At 37.9% G+C, this 18,475-nt stretch overlaps 1 protein-coding gene across 2 annotated transcripts in view; it reads right to left on the reverse strand.

Moving 5' to 3' along the window:
- Positions 1-7,487: 7,487 nt before the first annotated feature.
- The window catches only part of ATF2 (activating transcription factor 2), a 44,521-nt gene continuing 33,533 nt past the window's right edge, over positions 7,488-18,475 (reverse strand). For both annotated transcript variants that reach the window (XM_081935444.1, XM_081935445.1), the window contains 2 exons: positions 13,829-13,934; positions 7,488-10,349 (listed from right to left, as the gene is read on the reverse strand). In XM_081935444.1, coding sequence (XP_081791570.1) covers positions 10,123-10,349; positions 13,829-13,934 — 333 coding nt within the window. In that variant the 3' untranslated portion in view covers positions 7,488-10,122. The remainder of the gene's footprint in view (positions 10,350-13,828; positions 13,935-18,475) is intronic.

Consider the following 18,475-nt stretch of genomic DNA (forward strand, 5'->3'; position numbering starts at 1 on the left):
AAAGAGAAGCAACTTATGACAAAGAGTTGCTATAGATCATGGGTGTCCAACCTTTTGGCTTGCTTGAGCCACTTGGTCTGTATATAAAATACATAATATAGTTAATGTACATAAATGACATATTAAAAGTTTATGGCCTTGTGGGCCTGCATTACTAGGTGTCCTGCATTTAGATAGTGAGACGGGCGGCAATTACCTTTAATACTTAAGTATTTGTAAGTATTTTTTGATTTGTCTCTGTATCTCAGAAAAAAATGTCTATCCAAGGCAGCTCTGGGCTGCCAGAGGCCTGGAAACTTCAGAGAATGTTCTTGCATGGCTTTTGCAGCTTCCAAAAGGGTGGGAAATTGCACCCCGTTGTCTGGAGGGTCCATAAAGGACACAGGCATGACTTGCAGGGGGTGCAGAGGCCATCTGACAGCACACCACTCTCTTGTGTGGCCTCTGGAGGCTCTGGTGCTTTTTTGGAGGCTGCAGAGGCTGTATGGGAAAGTGGTGTGCTCCTCTGGAAGTTGTGCAAAAGGGTCTTGCTCTTGTGCAGCTTCTGGAAACTCTGAAAAGCATGCAAGAACATTCTTGTTTGATTTCTAGAAGATCCAGCGCCAACTCCAGAGGTGGTATTCAGCCGGTTCTCTCCGATTCGGGCAAATCAGTAGCAGTGGCTGCGAGAGGCTCCACCCACCCGCACTGACGTAATGCGCGAGCCCTGCACATGTGCAGAAGGTGGTGTGCATGCGTAGACAAGGCGAGGAAGGTAAGTGAATCCTACCGCTGGACCACTCATGTAAGTTCCAAAAGGTCTCCAGGGGCTGTGTGGCCTCTAGATGTATCGCCAAACTTCCCAAAAAAGTTTTGGAAGAAGACACTGGCATGTCTACGTTGTTGTGAAGAAACCTACACAAATGTGACCATGAAGTCATCAGGACGTGAACTTGACTTGAAAATTTAAATTCTTAGTTTTTAACTTGCAAACTTATTGGGGCAGAAGTCTAACTTTTTACAGAGGAATCCAAGAAATGCAATACATACTATGCCAATTTTAAAGGGCAGAACACTGCCTAATTAACATGTTGCAAATACTGTGTGGCCTCTAGGTGTGCCACCAAAAATGACACGCATGTCATAGGTTTATCATCACAAGTGTAGAACACCAAGATCATAATCATTAAAAAATTATAGTTTCTTCCATGCTTAATAACATCCACCAACACAATGAGTTTAAGACTCTGCTATTTGATGCCTTCCCAGGGTGATTTCCCTTATTTATATTTATGCTGTTGTAATTTGCAACAATATTAGTATCAGTCTAAACCCACAGTGAAATGGTTCTCCTATATATCATCAGTATTAACACAATATTGTGGATATTATGAAAGATCCTCAAGAGATTTACTTTTACAGTATGTTATAACAAGGAGCTTGGAGAGATTTATGGAATGTGTCATGTAGTTTAGTCATTAGTTCAAATTTAGGACTTATCAACGCACATTTCTTTAGCCCTGGAACTGGTAAAAAAAGCACGCCAGTATAAACGGTGCTGCCCCATCCACTGAAACCTATCTGGTCTCAGGAATTAGGCTGGTAAAAGGTGCCGTCTGTACAGGTTTAATTCATTTTATTGATTTACACAGCTACCATATTTTTCGGAGTATAAGGCACACCTTTTTCCCTCAAAAAAGAGGCTGAACATCTGGGTGCGTCTTATACATTGAATACAGCATTTTTCGCCCTTTCACCAAAATGGCCGTACATACCCTGATGGAGGCTTTCAGAGAGCTCCTGGGGGCTGGGGAGGGCAGAAAGGAGCAAAAGACGGGCCGTTTTTTGCCCCCTCCCGCAGCCCCCAGCAGCACTCTATAAGCTTCCATAAGGCTATGAATCCAATTTTTTGACAAAAAGCCGGCCTGTTTTTTGTAAAAACGGGCAGTTTTTTGCTCATTTTTGCCCCCCCCCCGGAGCACTCTGCAAGCCATTTTTGAAAAAAAAAACCAGGCCAATTTCTATGAAAAACGGGCCATTTTTGGGAGGTTTGCAGATTGCAAAAAAATTTTTTTCCTTTTGGAAAGCTCTTTAACTGATTGATGAGAATTACATTGATCACGTGCTGTGCCAGCAGAAACACCTACCTATCTACTGTAGTTATCTCAATCTCTATTTCTCTCTCTCTCTATCCCTCTACCTACCTACCTACCTACCTACCTACCTACCTACCTACCTACCTACACACACACACACACACTCTCTCTCTCCCTACCTACTATATATATATATCTTTCTCTATTTCTCTCTCTCTCTATCCCTTTATCTACCTACCTACCTACCTACCTACCTACCTACCTACCTACCTACCTACCTACTCTCTCTCTTTCCCTATCTACTGTATTTCTCTCTATTTCTCTCCTTCTCTATCCCTCTATCTACCTACCTACTTTTTAAAAGAAAAAATGCCTCTTGGAAACCTTGGTGCATCTTATACTCTGGTGCATCTTATGCTCTGAAAAATACAGTACCCATCTGCCCCCATGACTCTGGGTAGCAAACATAGGATTCAAAGTATAGGACAGATAAAAAAAGCACTTGGTAGCATCTCCTGACAAATCATCACCCAAAATCAGAATTCTGGGATTGATATTTTTTTCTAGATGACCAAGAGTCTCATAAGAGCAAAGGTGGGTTTTTTGCATGGTGCATATCTATTTGTGATGACAAAAAAAAAAAAAAAAATGAAGTCTGAACCTCAGAATAGGGTTGAGCCACTCCGAATGATAAACTACTTTGAATGGAAATAATTATTGCTCAAATCCAGCTATATATCATAAAATAATCTTTTTTTTCAAATGGTACAAATATTGATCTTTTTATTTTAATTCAATTTATTGACTGAAGTTCATATTTTCATGTAAATGCGAAAGAGCTATTTAAAATGTATTTTATTTATTAAATTTATAATGCTGTCATTTCACTATCAAAGGACTCTGGGCGGCTTTAATATTTAATCATCAAATGTTTCTTCTGAGGCCACTTATACATTTATTATTATTAGAAGCATTATTTTTAAAGCTGGCATTATTGCTTACAAAATTTGCAAGACTTTATATTCTTTGGCTTCTTTCAGATCTTGTGTTTTATCATTTTTGATTTTTTTTTTAAACCAATTTTGTGCAAAGTCTTAAATTGACATTAGGCAATGTACAAAAGCAACATTACATTTCACTAATTTAACTAGAATTAAATAATACAATTTGTTCTTATTTTAAACATACTGCAATCACAATTCGTATTATTGAGTAGAAACCAAAGCAATCATCTGACTTTCTCAGGGGAAAATTGAAGACTAACAAACCATACAAAATATTTAAGTTTTCAGAGTCATTTAACTAACATTTTCTCAAGAGACTACCATCACATCTATTGTTAAATGAGAAATGTAACAATTTTCTCATTCTAACACACAAGATTGCTTATCTATAATGGGAAACTCTGTGGTATCTCTCATTTAGCTTAATTGTCCAATATTACAAATGCATACTTGAAAACCATCTATTTTAAAACCCGAAAGCACCTTTTAGGTCTAGTTTATGTAATGTTTCTTAAACAGAAAGTCTGATGCAGTGAATACTTTGTTCATTCATTCTTCAGGCGTTTTGCTTGTCACTCTAAAATTAAGACATTTTAAAAAGTTGTATGCCAGATGATTAACAATAAAGGGAAAGTAATGGAAAGATAGCTCTTTCTATAATTGAAGAAGGGTTATTTTGAAACAATTCAATTTTTGAAAGAAACGCTTAAGTGAAGTGTTTAATAACAGAACAGGTCAGGAGTGGAATGGAGCCACATGTAGTACAAACCCCAGCAAATAAAAAACTATACAGGCATGGCTCAGCCAAAAAAAAAAAACCATTCATGCTCGCAAAATTAGGGAATTATCAATTTGTTATGATTGCTAGATTTAATTATTAATAAGGCAAAGATAAGTATTCAGTATTTTCAAATACGTAGCATACATAGAATTGCAGGAATAAGCAATGAGATATTAGATTGAATTTGAAAATCTTAAAAATAGGCACCTGAGAAGATCTGAATTGGTAAAATATTGCACAATAAAATAGATTCATTAACAGAGATACAATGGAAATTATTTCAGTGGAAGAAACTGTTAAATTTCTTCAAACATCATTCTTAGAAAAAATTGGTATAAAATGTCTTATCGTTACTATAATACTCCAGGTTTGATTTCTAAACTTGACAATTCATTTTCAATGACCAGCTTGGATCATTTTTTTTCATATTTGGTGGCAAAACTATAATACAATTCTAGAAAACGATTTATTCTAGTATGAAACAAGTCTTAAAAGCTGCATTTTATTTCAATCTATATTTTTATTAAACTTCATAAAACTATATATCCCCTGAATTAGCTTTGTATATAACTGCTACAAGGATAGGCAACTGGTATATGCTTCTTACTGGAACAATTTCCAAGTTGAAGCTACGGTATGTGCTTTGATATGAAATTGAAATAGATATGTGTTCTGACCCCCCTCTTCCCACGCCAACACAGACACACTCCGAGCCAAAGATACTTCACGATGGTTTATTGTACAGACAGACAGATCCTTGGCAGCAATCCAACACAACTAGACCTTCAGAACCCTCCGGCACTGATACGCAATAGCAGCTATCCAGCCTGCCACGCTCACAAGACTGTACTTCCACAATAGTTCCTGCGTTGACTTCTGCAAAAAGGCGTGTCCACAAGCAGTCCTTTTATAGTCTGGAGAGGAGTCTAATTATCAGCAGCTGAGAACACTTACCTCCGGTAACTGCGCAATTGCTCCTGACGCCGCTTAGCGTGCCGATAATGAGCTTTCAATAGCTCACTGCTGATGTCTGACTCGCTGTCCCGTGACTCCTCCCCACTGCTCCAAGGCCTGACATTAGGAGCACCCTCCCTTTGGCTTTCACCACTGCTCCATGCCTCAGGCGCCTCCTGGTGGCCAACCAGCCTCTCTGATCCCTGCTTGGAGTCAGAACCCTGCCCAGGGTCTTCCACATCCTCCAGAGCCGACTCATAGGGACCCTCGCTGTCGGAGTCTGGTGGCAGTTCCAACGGCTCCTGCCAGGCCACAACAGATATGTATTGAAACTTTGATATTGATAGAGATTTCAACTCAAACTGGAAACCATTTTTATATTGTAGGAATAGAGGAAAGGTTAGGTAAAGACATACACAGCACACTGCCATGATTTCAGTGGCTGGTTACTTCTTAACCTATGAGCTCACCTAATTAACAACAATAGGCAGTACCAACAGGAACTATTGAATTATGTGAGATTCTACCCTGGATGGGATGTTCTTAAGAGATTGACAAGGAAAATAGGTCAATTACAATGCTGTTGCTATATGCTCATTGCTTTGCTTGTAAAAAACTGTATAAAAAGAATAAACCCTCCGAAGGGAGAGAGGATTTTTGGAATGAACCCTGCGATGTCTGGACTCTGAATCCATCATTATATCTAATGTTTTTTGTTCTTTTTCATATTTGTTTATGTATTTTCTTCAAAGAATCCATAAAAAAAGAAAAACTTAAAATGTAAAATGATAGGTAAAATATTGTACTTGTTGCATAACTGAATTGCCTTCCAGTAGTCTACATTCCAAGGGCAACAGTCTTTTACACTAATCCCAGTCTATACTTCATGCAAAATACAGGTAGTCCTCAATTTACGACCACCATTGAGCTAAACATTTATGTTGCTAAGCAAGACATTTGTTATGTGAGTTTTGCTCTATTTTATAACCTTTCTCATCACAGATGTTAAGTGAATCAGTGCAGTTGTTAAGTTAGAACAACTTTTGTGGTTAAGTGAATCTGCCTTTCCCATTGACTTTTGGTTTGTCAGGTGGTTGCAAAAGGTGATCACATGATCTCGGGATACTGCAACCGCCATAAATATAAGTTGGTTGCCAAACGTCTGAATTTTAATCATGTGACCAGGGAAATGATACAACAGTCTGAAGTGTGAAAAACGGTCGTAAGTTACTTTTTTTCGGTGCTATAGCAATAGCAATACCATTTAGATTTATATACCGCTTTACAGTGCTTTATAGCCCTCTCTAAGCGGTTTACAGAGCCAGCATATTGCCCCCAACAATTTGGGTCATTTTACTCACCTCGGAAGGATGGAAGGTGACGTCAACCTTGAGCCAGTCAGGGTCAAACCCCTGGTGGTCAACAGTAGGCTGTAATACTGCATTCCATTGTGTCACCATGGCTCTTCAAATGGTAACTAAACGAACTGTTGCGAGTCAAGGACTACCTGTACATGCTTCAGTTTTGAGAACTTTACAGAACTTTTTCTTATAGATACCTTGATAATATATTTAGTGTTCAAAAAATGAGTTATCCAATAGGAGGATTTAGGATTTTTATGCTAGTACAGGTAGTCGTCAATTTATGACAATTAGGACCAGAATTTCGGCTGCACATTGATCTAGTCATTAAACAAGTCACTACATGACCAGACCCAATCTTATGATTGTTTTTTTTTACTGTAGTTGTTAAGCAAAACCCATGGTCAATAAATGAATCCAACTTCCCCAATTGACTTCTGCTTGTTGGAAGCCAGCTGAGAAAGTTGCAAATCACAAAGTGACCACAAGATACTGCAACCTTCGTAAATGCGATCATGTAACAATGGGAAGTGTGATGGGCCATAACTTTTAAGACAGGTTGTAAGTCACTTTCTCCAAGGCTGTTGTAATTTTGTTCATTCTGTTAAATGAAACAGAATTGTAAGTTGAGGACTATCTGTATGGTTATAGCTTTGGGGACAGGACTTATTATCAGCTTTAATTTATAAATGTGTGTATCTTGAAATTCCATGCAAACAGAATGTTATTAATTAAACTTCAACTTATGTTAAAATCTGAAATGCAAATTTGTTCAGTATTTTTTTTACTGTCGTAACATTAGAATCCTTGCTATGCTTAAAGAGCGTTTATTATTTGCAAGACTTAAATGTGCATCAATGGTAGATATGATCGCACTCTTTGCATTTCAAGGTTTTTAATTTCTATTTACATAAGTAAATCTTTTTGTGTCTGTGTATTTCTCTTCCTACTTAGCACATTATTTGAGAGAGGGTATCTAATATGCAAAAGTTTATATCCACGTAATTCTTTTAGTCTGAATGGAATTGTGGCTGTTTAAAAATTAGTATGGTCACTTCCATAAACCTTTCTCCAGGCTCTGAATCATGGGAACAGTTGTAATTTCAGTACTGCTGTTTTCAGTACCAATATCCTAATACCACGATCTCATAGACATGCCCGCTCAGGATTTGAATGATATCTCGGTATGTTAACAGCAGGATGGCTTCAGTCAAAATTATGCAGGAAACGAATCCTATTCTCTGGCACTATGCCGTGTTGTAGAGAAACGGCAGGACTTGGTCAGGAAATCTCATAAATGCAAGACAGCAGATACAATTTAAAGATAAATTTTATTCTCTTGATGATTTACTCATGCAAACTGCACAGTGAAGAAAACAGTACAGTTTGTGAAACATGTCAAATTCAAGGAACGCAAATGCGAAGTACAGAAGTAGTGACATACAGTTTAAAACGGAATCTATGGTTGTACAACTGTTTTGTTGAACATAGATAGGATTTTCACTAACCCCCTCCGTTAAAATCATTTTACATGATCTCCTCACACGTACTTAAGATTTACAACAGCAACACTTTTGTTACTAAAAACACCGTGTTACATTAAATAAGGTTTTAAAATAAGATTGGCTTATATTGCTCCAGGCAGAGTTACTGAGGCATCACCATTTAATTCCGTGAGCTGCTTCAGAACAGAAATGAAGATAGTAGAGTACAGCACAGCCCATCATATTTAGCAGAGCAAACACAACCAAGTTATTCTTACCTAGTTCATGGAATTCACAATGAGAGAGTAATCGCTCCAATTCAGATAGGGATATGAGTCCAGATCCCTTGCTTTTTACATTGTGCCTAAATTGGAGGGAGCACAGAGCAGGTGCGTACATCAGGTGTTCACAAGACCATAAATGCCACCTATCAACGATGCGTTGCTTTCAACTGGGGGCACATCCGCACCTCCGGCATGGCTAGAATTAGATTGAAGCAATCTTCTGTGGAGGTTTCTTTCAGGATTTGTATTTGCTGATGGAGACTCTTGTTTTTGTTCTGGGTTTTAAATTCTGTAAGCTTGCTTTCAGTATTACAGTTCTTTTAAAACAACCTGATAAAGCAAAGGCAATGAAGAGTGCTTCTTTGCAAACTATGCAAAAACCTGTTCCTTGTAGTTTTAATACCCAAAATATTTCAATTCTTATTTGCAGACTTAAAAGCACTGAAATGATATATACATAATTTAATGACTGCATCCAGTTTCTGTTCAACTTTGGTTGTACACCATAAAGTAGTTTTCTGTCATTGCCACCACTTAAAATTTTGACTTCACAGCTTGATGGCACCCCAGGTTAAAACAAAGCATAGGTGAAACAAGTCACACAACCCACAATAAATGCAATAAATGCTTGGTATATACATAATGGGTTTCTCCTGGTTTTTTTTTTTACTGCCAGATATTGCATTGTTTAATTTACTTCATTGTTCTACGAAGTTTTACTGATGTGAATGCACAGACCTATATTTTGAAATTTAACAATTTAATAAAATGGTGTACTGCTGTTGTTTTTAAAATAAATTCAGAATTAAAATAGATAATGGCACATTAAAAAAAACCCTCTGTATCCTACAGATGATTGGATAATGAGATGAACTGTACCTACACCATCTCATCAGAAACTACATCATGGAATGTTAATTATCCAAGTTCACACAGTAAATTACAATTCAAAATTGCAAACACCTATTCAAGCCAGCATCACATTGAAGGCATCTTTAAACATTCAAGCACAGATTGCCGGCATTAAGTACTGAATCATTCTCTATTTCACTCATGTATCTACATGCACACCCATAAATGCATACTGCGCACACACACACACTGTAATTGTTTCCAAGGTATGATAAATCCTTAATTTCCCCGCATCCAGGTATCAAAATTCCTCTACTAAAACATGACAGTGCTTACACAGGAACAAAGTCAAGTTACTTTGCAACTACAAGACAATAATCAAAAAGAAAGAAATCTTGAGTTGTTTGATGAGGGAATTTAAGCTTTTCTGGCACCCATACCATAGTAGAATGCACAAAAGCTTCTCACTTTTAAGAGTCAAGAAACCACAAAATATCAAGTTATGTTGATTTTAAAAAACAGTTCCATTTTTCAACCCTGTTAACATCTGTCCATTGTCTTCTTTGATTTTTGTAAATGGACAGCTGCAGAATTTATTTCCATGTCAGAAATGAAAGTCCTGATTTTAAAATGGAAGTGTTAGCTAAACTGGTATCAATTAAAAAGAAAATCTAGCTAAAATGACCCTGATCAACATTATGTATGTGCATAAAAGTACTGTATATCATATACTGTACTGGCCCTGTCGAACAAAATTATTTAAAAAAAAAAACATCCAAAGTTAAAAAGCCAAAATAATAATAATGCTACACAATATAATCAAATATATCTCCCAATGTTTTCTTCTCATAATGTGCAAAACAATACAAAGGCAAAAAGACTAAAAGCAAATTTACCATTCCGGTCTTTTCCCCCCTTGCCTAGTGCTTTATGATCTTGTTGACTTTACAAAGGAATCTATGTAGAACTTTGGTATAAAATATTATAAGATTATGATCACAGTTTTAGGATGAGTATTTAGTGACTGGTCTTAATTATTATTTTTGGAATACCATCAAATGAAAGAGGAGTACATTTCAACTGTACCAACACTTTTACATGACAAGCACTGAAAATAACAAGCCATCCTAGTTAGGGACCAAAGTGACTACAAAGAGACTAAAACTGGCTGTGCAATTCCTGTTTGCCAACTTCCAAAGCCAAATTCAAGTTTGTATTTTACAGATGAGTAATTATTAAGCTACAGATGTTTCCTAGATGAAGGCTATTTCCTTGGTTTCCCTTTGAAGCTGCTAAGGAATATCTAAAAACAAAGTTAAGTTTTTGATCAACTTCCTGAAGGCTGTGATTGGGACGGAGGAGCCATGACAATCTGTGACAGCACTGGCTCTGTACTCTGGTCAGGCATCTGGCTGAGAACTGACGTAGCCACTGCTTCTGCCTTGGAGGTGGAGCTTACTCCATTAGAGGTGCTGACGGAACTATGCTGAATAGCTTCGGTGTGAGGACTACTTGGCACGGAAATGTCTTCGGAACTGTCGTCTTTGTCTGTTGCTGAAAAGAAAAAGAACAGCATTTCTATTCTTTGTTCATGAAACATGCATCATGTTATATCCAAAGAACTACAGGTTGAAAATTCTGACACAAAGTTTAAAAAAGTTTTAACAGGCAGTACAGATCGTCAAGCACTTAAAGCTACTGTATTTTTTGGAGTATAAGATGCACCCCCCGCCCAAGTTGGTGAAAATTTTGGTGCGTCTTATAGACCAAATACAGGTCTGTTTTTGGCCTCCCGAACCCTCTGTGCATTGTGTTTTCACCCTCCCCAGCCCCCAGAAGCACTCTGCAGTGCTCCACACGTCCTGTTTTCCCCTCAAAAACGGGCCTGTTTTTGGCCTACAAAGTGCTTCTGGAGGCCGGGGAGGGTGAAAATGGGGCCCATGGAGGCCAAAAGCTATTTTTTTCTTGTTTTCCTCCTCTAAGTCTAGGTGCGTCTTATAGTCTGAAAAATAAGGTACTTCATGAAACAATGTGATCCCTTCATTTTTGAGAAAAGCAGCTGAATGATTTCATTATAATTTACTTCACTCCTCGGACTTCTCCTCTTACAATAACTGGAAATAAAAGGGGAGATAGGTATTAACATGAAGGGCCTTAATGACTTTGTCTCACACACACATACCCCAAATTCGCCCAGATCTGTCATGCAGCAAAGAGATACGGTAGCTGGGCTCAATAGCAGCAGTAGCAATAAGCACTGCATGACAGATCCGGAGAGATTGGGGGGGTGGGGGGGTGGAGCAAGGGAAGAGAACCAATCACCTCTTCACGAAGACTTTTCTCAGGACCCTAGATCTCCACTTTCTCTCCGGAAAAAGCTATTGGCATTGTTGGGATTTTAGCTAGTGAAAGAAGCGTGGGATGGAAACTTCAGAATGTGGAAGCTGCCAGGCTCCAGGAATACGGTGCTCCTGTATTCCAAAGTTCCCTTTCCATTCCGTGCTTGTTCCATTAGCCAAAATCCCGACAATGCAAATAGCATTTTTCCGGAGAGAAAGTGGATTTCTAGGGTCCTGAGAAAAGCCTTTGTGGAGATTGGTTCTCTTCCCTTCCTCCCCCCAAGCCCCAAGCCACCCAGATCTGTCATGCAGCAAAGAGATACGGTAGCTGGGCGCAATAGCAATAAGCAGATCCGGAGAGATTGGGGGCGAGGGCAGGAAGGGAAGAGGAACAATCTCTCAACAAAGACTTTTATCAGAACACTAGATTGGGAAGTTAAAAACCTGGAATAGGATATAATCAAGCTTGATTCAAAGGCTTTGGTTCCTGAAATCGCGGTGCTGTCACCCAGAAATGCTATTACCGCAATCTCTGCTGCCTGGAACCGCCCGAGAAGCGGCAGGAAAAGCGGGCGCTGCAGAGATCGTGGTACCAGCATTTTGGTTGGTAACGCAGCAAGCTCAGGAGCCAAAGCCTTTGAATCAAGCTTGATTGTCCCCATTTCAGGTTTTTAACTTCCCGATCTAGCGTTCTGAGAAATCTACCATCTCTGAGGCACCTTTCGTTTGCAGGAGGAGGAGGAGGGTGGCTTAAAGCAGTGCCTCCTTAAACCAAAGCTTCTGAGTAACTGGGAAAGAAAGGTGTGCTTTTTGGATGGCAGTTTTTGGCAGATTCCAAGCACGGCTTTCTTTCCCAGTTCCTCAGAGGCTTTGGTATACTCCACCCTCGCCCTCCTCCTCCTGCAAGCGAAAGGTGCCTCAGAAATTCGGCGGGCAGCTCAGGGGAGACAATGGCCACAATGACTTCATTCCCCAGCAATGTGAGGAGCCGCCACCACCACCGCCACCCCCTAAGCCCTCCTGGGAGCTGAGCCGAGCGGGAGTCCCAAAAGCGAAACTTCTCTCCTTTCCAGCTATCACAATCTCTGCAGCGCCAGCTTCACCTGCCCCTTTTTCAGACGACCCAGGCAGCTACATTTGGAATATAAGATGCGCCCAGATTTTCACCCTCTTTTTTGAAGTAAAAAGGTGCGTCTTATACTCTGAAAAATACGGTAATACAGAAGTCTCTTCAAATCCTTAGAAGGGATTTTTGGGGCATGTTATTGTATAGAATATAGGGAACAATAGGTAGCAACATTTTGTGATGTTTCTGCCATGGTATCTTTTGGGTTCTTCAAGGCTTAAGTGAATTGTGTAGCTTGTGTTCAATTTTTAAATTATAATTTAGTCACTTTGATATGGATGTAGGCTATATGTACTATACATCTTAATAGCATATGCCAAATTTTTACATTTTATTTGCATTTGTATATTCTGGTTATAGTCCGATAACTATTTCTTTTGAGTGATAATGCTATTTTAATGCTATTTTCACTGTTGACGGTGAATAAAAATAGCATTACTAATGTCTCTGAGATAGTTAAATATGCCAGAGGTGAAAAAGTTTTTTTTTACATTAATATTCAAGACAGCCAAGCTCATTCAGCAAACTAGGCATACAGGAAGCTATCCTATAGCAGCCTAAATATATGAAATAATATTGTTTTGTCAGATGGGAGCTATAATAACCTCATCCCTGCAACAATCATTGTTAATAGAAATTCAAAATATATTTTGTATGGTTTCAATTTGCTCCAAGATGCCACTTTCTATCTTGTCAAAATGACTGGTGATCAAAAGGACTGAGATTTATAACCTCAAAACTGACAAAATCAATGTGCTAAATATATACAGTCACAGAGAGTTGCTAAATCTCCAGAATCTTTTAAATTAAAAAATATTGCCCATTCTGATGAAATTGCTTACAATGGCTACAAGTAAAGATGGTGGCCATTAAGTTTTATCGCAAGCACCTGAGGAACTGTTCACATGCAATGCAAAATGTTCTTTTATTCGCCTAAATTACTGACACTGGCAAATTAAAATGAAGTGGCTACATATGGCAGAAACAATCTTCACATTTACAAATACCCTGAAACATCACTAAATCATAAAAACGAAAGCTGTGAGGTTATATATTATGAATGTTGCCTAATGCATTCCCAGCTCAGTTATTTGTTATAAATGTGTGTACAATGGACAAAATTGCCCATTTATTCTACTGCAGCGACTGCTTTCTGGACTTTTTATTATATCTCCAAATGAGACATACATTAACCTTTGAAGTGCTAAAAAAATCAGAAAGCCAACAATTTAGTTTCTCACATTTTACCTTTACATTGTCTTATCCATAAATATGAATGTTTCCCCCCACCCCCTTCAACAATACAATATATTACTCTTTTGGATGAAAATTAATATTCAATTCATATAACAGCTATTGAATATAAATATATAACATCATCAAGAGGATTTATGAAAAAAAAATTTTTTAAAAGAATTCTATGAATTACTGTGTCCCTGAACATATCTTGCCCAAGCCACGTGGAACATTTTAGCATCATTTTTCAGTATTAATGTTTTCTTGACTTGGTACTTCTAGGTATTTCACTGGTGTAACCTTAGTGCTATGGGAAATGGAATATTACTCACTATGATAGCCAGATTTCTTCTGCATGGCTGTAACAGGACAATCTTTATGAGCCAGAAGTAGCTGTTTCAGCTGTGCCACTTCATTTCTCAGCAGGGTGACTTCATTCTAAATGAAAAAAAAAAAAAGCAAGCGGTATTTTAGCTGTATTAAATTATATGCATTTTAATCTGAGGTTTACAAGATCCCGAAAAGACAAGTAAAAGACACTGTCAGGGTTCTGAGTAATGCACCCTTTGAAAGCAGAATTCTGAGGCAGATAGATTCCTCAAAGAACATGTTTATTGGATACATCATATTGGCACAGTCGGTGAAAACAACAGTCTAAAGGTTCCCGCGGTTTTCACCTAATTAAGAGTAAAACTCCCACCTCCCAGGTGTCACCAGTCACATTATCCAATGAATATAGCTGGCGACTACTCCTTCATCAGCCACCTGTTACGATGACCTTGGTTCCCACAGGAAAACTTTTTGTTTTGACTGTTAGCTGGCCGATCTACTCCCCGCCTCCCTCCCCCTCTCAGGCTTTGTGGCAACTATGAGGCAACACAAGGTGGCTTCAGCCACGTTCGCTTCATAGTTGACAGACACAGCACACACTTCCAATACATATTAATACCAAAAAAGTTAGTATTTATGAAAAGTGGGATATAAATTGAACGAATAACTGTGACGTTTGTGGCCAGATAACTTCATTTCCATTCCTTTGTTACACAAAGCCACCCAGAGTCACTTCAAAATGAAATGGGCAGCAAATAAATTTAATAAATAATAAATAAATAAATCACAGAGGGAATTCTTTCTTCCCCATAGTATTATTCATATTTGCTAATTTAATTATATTTTTGCTTTATTTTAACTATTTCCTCTAACTCTGTGATGGCGAACCTATGGCACGCATGCCAGAGATGGCACACGCGCCATCGCAGCTGCTCTTCTGGGTTCCGTTGTGCACATGTGTGCTGGCAAGCTGTTCTGACGCACATGCGCACCCACCAACCAGCTGCTGTCTTCCGAGTTCCGGCGCTCTGGTGCCTGCGTGCTCTCAGTGCCGAACTGCTCTAACCTCTATGGCCGTACAATATCTTGCACATTGCCTTTTGTTATTTAAAATCCTCACTCCTATCTTCTTGAAGATTTCATCATCTGCATTCATGGCTTTCCTGTTCTTCCTCTTCCTTCACATATTTGCTATGTAGTATTACACGTTGAATTGTGTAGTAGATAATCCCATTACATTCACTTTACTTATGCTTCTTGATATGCCCACTCTCATTTCACATAACGAAGTAGGAATAAGCATTCCTTGTAACAGACCATATGCTATCCACTATCTTTCCACTACAATGTTTATCTCTTAAAATTTCCCCATCTATTTTAATAAATATTTTATCAAGGTACAAGCTGCACTAATTGATCTAGTGTTTTGTCATTGATATATAAATTGCAACTGATCACTCCGTTTTCTTTTGGCCTGAGAAAATGGCATCTCTCCATGCTCCTTTTGGCAAAATAAAATCTAATATTCAGTTCAAATCATTTAACTTCTCAAACAAAATGGCATTGTCTGCTTATAAAAATATACATTCACTTTCCAAACCAACAAAGTTACAGACGCAGTCTTCATGCATATTAAACACAAACTTTTATGGAACCTTTCATAAATAAACCATATCATATTTTAATATTTCTCCAGTTGCAATCCTACAACTTGAAGCTCAACGATTTTTCAGCATTGTCATAGCATTGATGTCTCACTTTTCATCATTTTGCCTTGATATTAACATTTATAGTATTCATTTTTGAATTTATTTATAGTTTTTCTCTCTTAAAACCTGCCCTTTGTCCTTTCATCACAATATCACCATCTACTAGAGTATAATATATCACAAGTAATGATTCTACCTTAATAATAATCTAGAACCTTTCTTTCATTCATAATTAAACAATTTCCTACATCTATTGATGAACTTCATTCCACAAGGATCAAAAACATTATTTGCATCTCTTACATCTTTCAATTTCCTCTCAGATTTCAGAGAGGCACAATTTTCATTTATTAGTTCACATTCCTCTTAATTTCAAATTATAATGTTTCATGGTCATCATCTAATGAACCACATATTGATGTCTGCTGTTCATCATGACCTTAATTGAAGCTTACATGTAACGTTTTAGTGAGACAGTAAAATAGGAAAGATGTAGACCAGGTTATCACTATTAGTTGCACCCGTGCCACATGCAGCACTTCTTGCTCACAGTATATATTGGATACCACAAGACAACAGAAACCTTGTTTTATTCCCATATATTTGTGCTAATTTATGTAAGTTAGGATTTGTAATCCGCATACTGCTTTATGAGCCTACATATAAGCACATGAATCCCACCAATTAATAAGTATATTCACCCAACAATATCTAAATGGTAGACCAGAAGGATATATTCAGAATACATTTTCCCATTTAATTTAAAATAATCTGAAACTCTATTAAAGAATATTATATTCCTACTCCATATGACTCAAATTTTTAATGGTGTCCAACTAAAGCTACAGATCCAGACTGCAAAATCCAAATGACCCCTAGATGGCAGCAGAGTAGGGATGTGCAAAATGTTCTCAGCATACAGGCTACAGTACTGGCAAGTCAGATCAAAACACACATATTTTGCCTGAGCATGAACCTGAAACACATTTCAGGCAGGACCTGTTTTGGAATAGGAACAGCAAGAGGAAAAAAAAAAGGCCTTCAGGGGCAGCACATGTGTTATCAGCTTAGGGAGATAATGGAAACAAATATGTTGTGAAGATTGGAGAGGAATGGGCAGGCTGGCTGAATTCAAGTGTGACAAACTATGAAGAAAGAAGAAAGGCACTGAGAAGATTACAGGATGAGCAGTCGGTGAGTACTTGAATGTAAACATGTCAAGGGAATAAGAGAAAGAAGGTGCTGAATTTGGTAGGAGGGCAAGCACAATGGCCATGGAGGAACAGAGAAAGGAGAACAATGCCACCATTGACTCTATTATACCCTTCTGGATTTTGTCTCAGCTGAAATTCCAAACAACTGAAGAAATTGCAGGTTTTGATTTGGCCGTGCAACGTCTTTGTTTTATGTACTAAACACACTTTCAGCATGCAATATTTGCTGCCATTGGTGATTGTCTGGATTTTTGCAGAGTAGATCTGAGGTAGACCTAATTATACAACAGAATGAATAACAATGAGAAAGTAGAAAGGAAGATTTGACCTATGACTTCGTGATCAGGTTTTTTAAATGACCACCAATATTTATCTATCAATAGATATCAATATACATCTCAGTCATTATTAAGTTATACATAGCTGGCTCTTTTTTGTTGTAGTCTTAAATAAAAAATAAATTCCACTGCACAGATTCCAAAACATTTCTGGACTCAAGTTTTTATTTCAATATCGCAAGAGATAGTAAGGCTAGGACAAAAGCAGAATTTTAATTTAATTTCTGTATAATTAAAATTAATAATAAGCAAAATCATTTCTCTGTATGCATTTAATAATTATCTCCTTCTAGAAATTAGAAAGTATAATTTGAGGAGAACCTTTACGAAGTTTTGGGGAGCTTTAGGACAGACCTGTCAAACTTGTGGCTAGTGGGCCAGATGCGTCACAAACTGGCCACGGTCACACCCGGTTTAGCGAAGGGGGAAAAAGTTGTGATATGTCATGTGATGCCGCAAGTTTGACACCCCTGCTTTAGGGCTTCAGGATATATACCCATGCGATATGTGGAGTTGAACAAATTAGTTTAAATCCAGGTATCATTGTCAACTATTCCTGAAATAACCAATACTTGTATTTTTACATTTAAATTATATGTAATTATTTTAATTATATTACATAAGCTACTTTGGGAATAATTTGTCCTGAAAGACAAATTAAATCATTTAAAACAAATATACTATCTCTACAAACTTTTCAGAGCCAACACCTAAAATACCTAGGTAATAACCCCCAAAATGTATAATCTTCTCAATGTGGCCTGAATTCATAGGATAGCCTTTTAAATTCAATAGGAACAATTAGGATTGTACTGTTTCCTTCATCGCAACTGCTACAGAAAAAGAACTGAATATTCTACCATGTTTCCCCGAAAATAAGTCAGGGTCTTATTTTCTTTTGACCCCCGAAATAAGCACTTGGCCTTATTTTCAGGGAGGTCTTATTATTTTTGAGGTGCAGGAGGCAACGAGCATGGTCACCTCAGGGCTGCTGATCTGCTGCAATATTTTTGGGGAGGGCTTATTTTTGGGGGAGGGCTTATTTTAGCACATATGTCAAAAGCCAGATTGGATTTATTATCCAGGGAGGTCTTATTTTCAGGGAATCAGGGTAAATTTTATGAATTGTATTTGGAGGGGTGGGAGTATTAGGCACTTATCCAGCCAAACATCCTATATGACTTGAGTATATTCCAAGAAAATGTCTTGGATTGCAGAATGTCCTCTGCAGACTAAAAGATTCTCATGCAGAATAATCTCTACCTGCTGGCTGGGAAATGGCAGAATCTCCCCCCACCCTTTTCTCGCTCTTATCTATGTAAATAGCCAGTTGGCAGGCTAGGGTAAGTGTGATAGATTCAAGAATATACATTAAATGAAGAAAAGAG

The sequence above is a fragment of the Natrix helvetica genome (assembly GCF_964273705.1).
Source record: "Natrix helvetica genome assembly, chromosome: 1".
NCBI lineage: Eukaryota > Metazoa > Chordata > Lepidosauria > Squamata > Natricidae > Natrix > Natrix helvetica.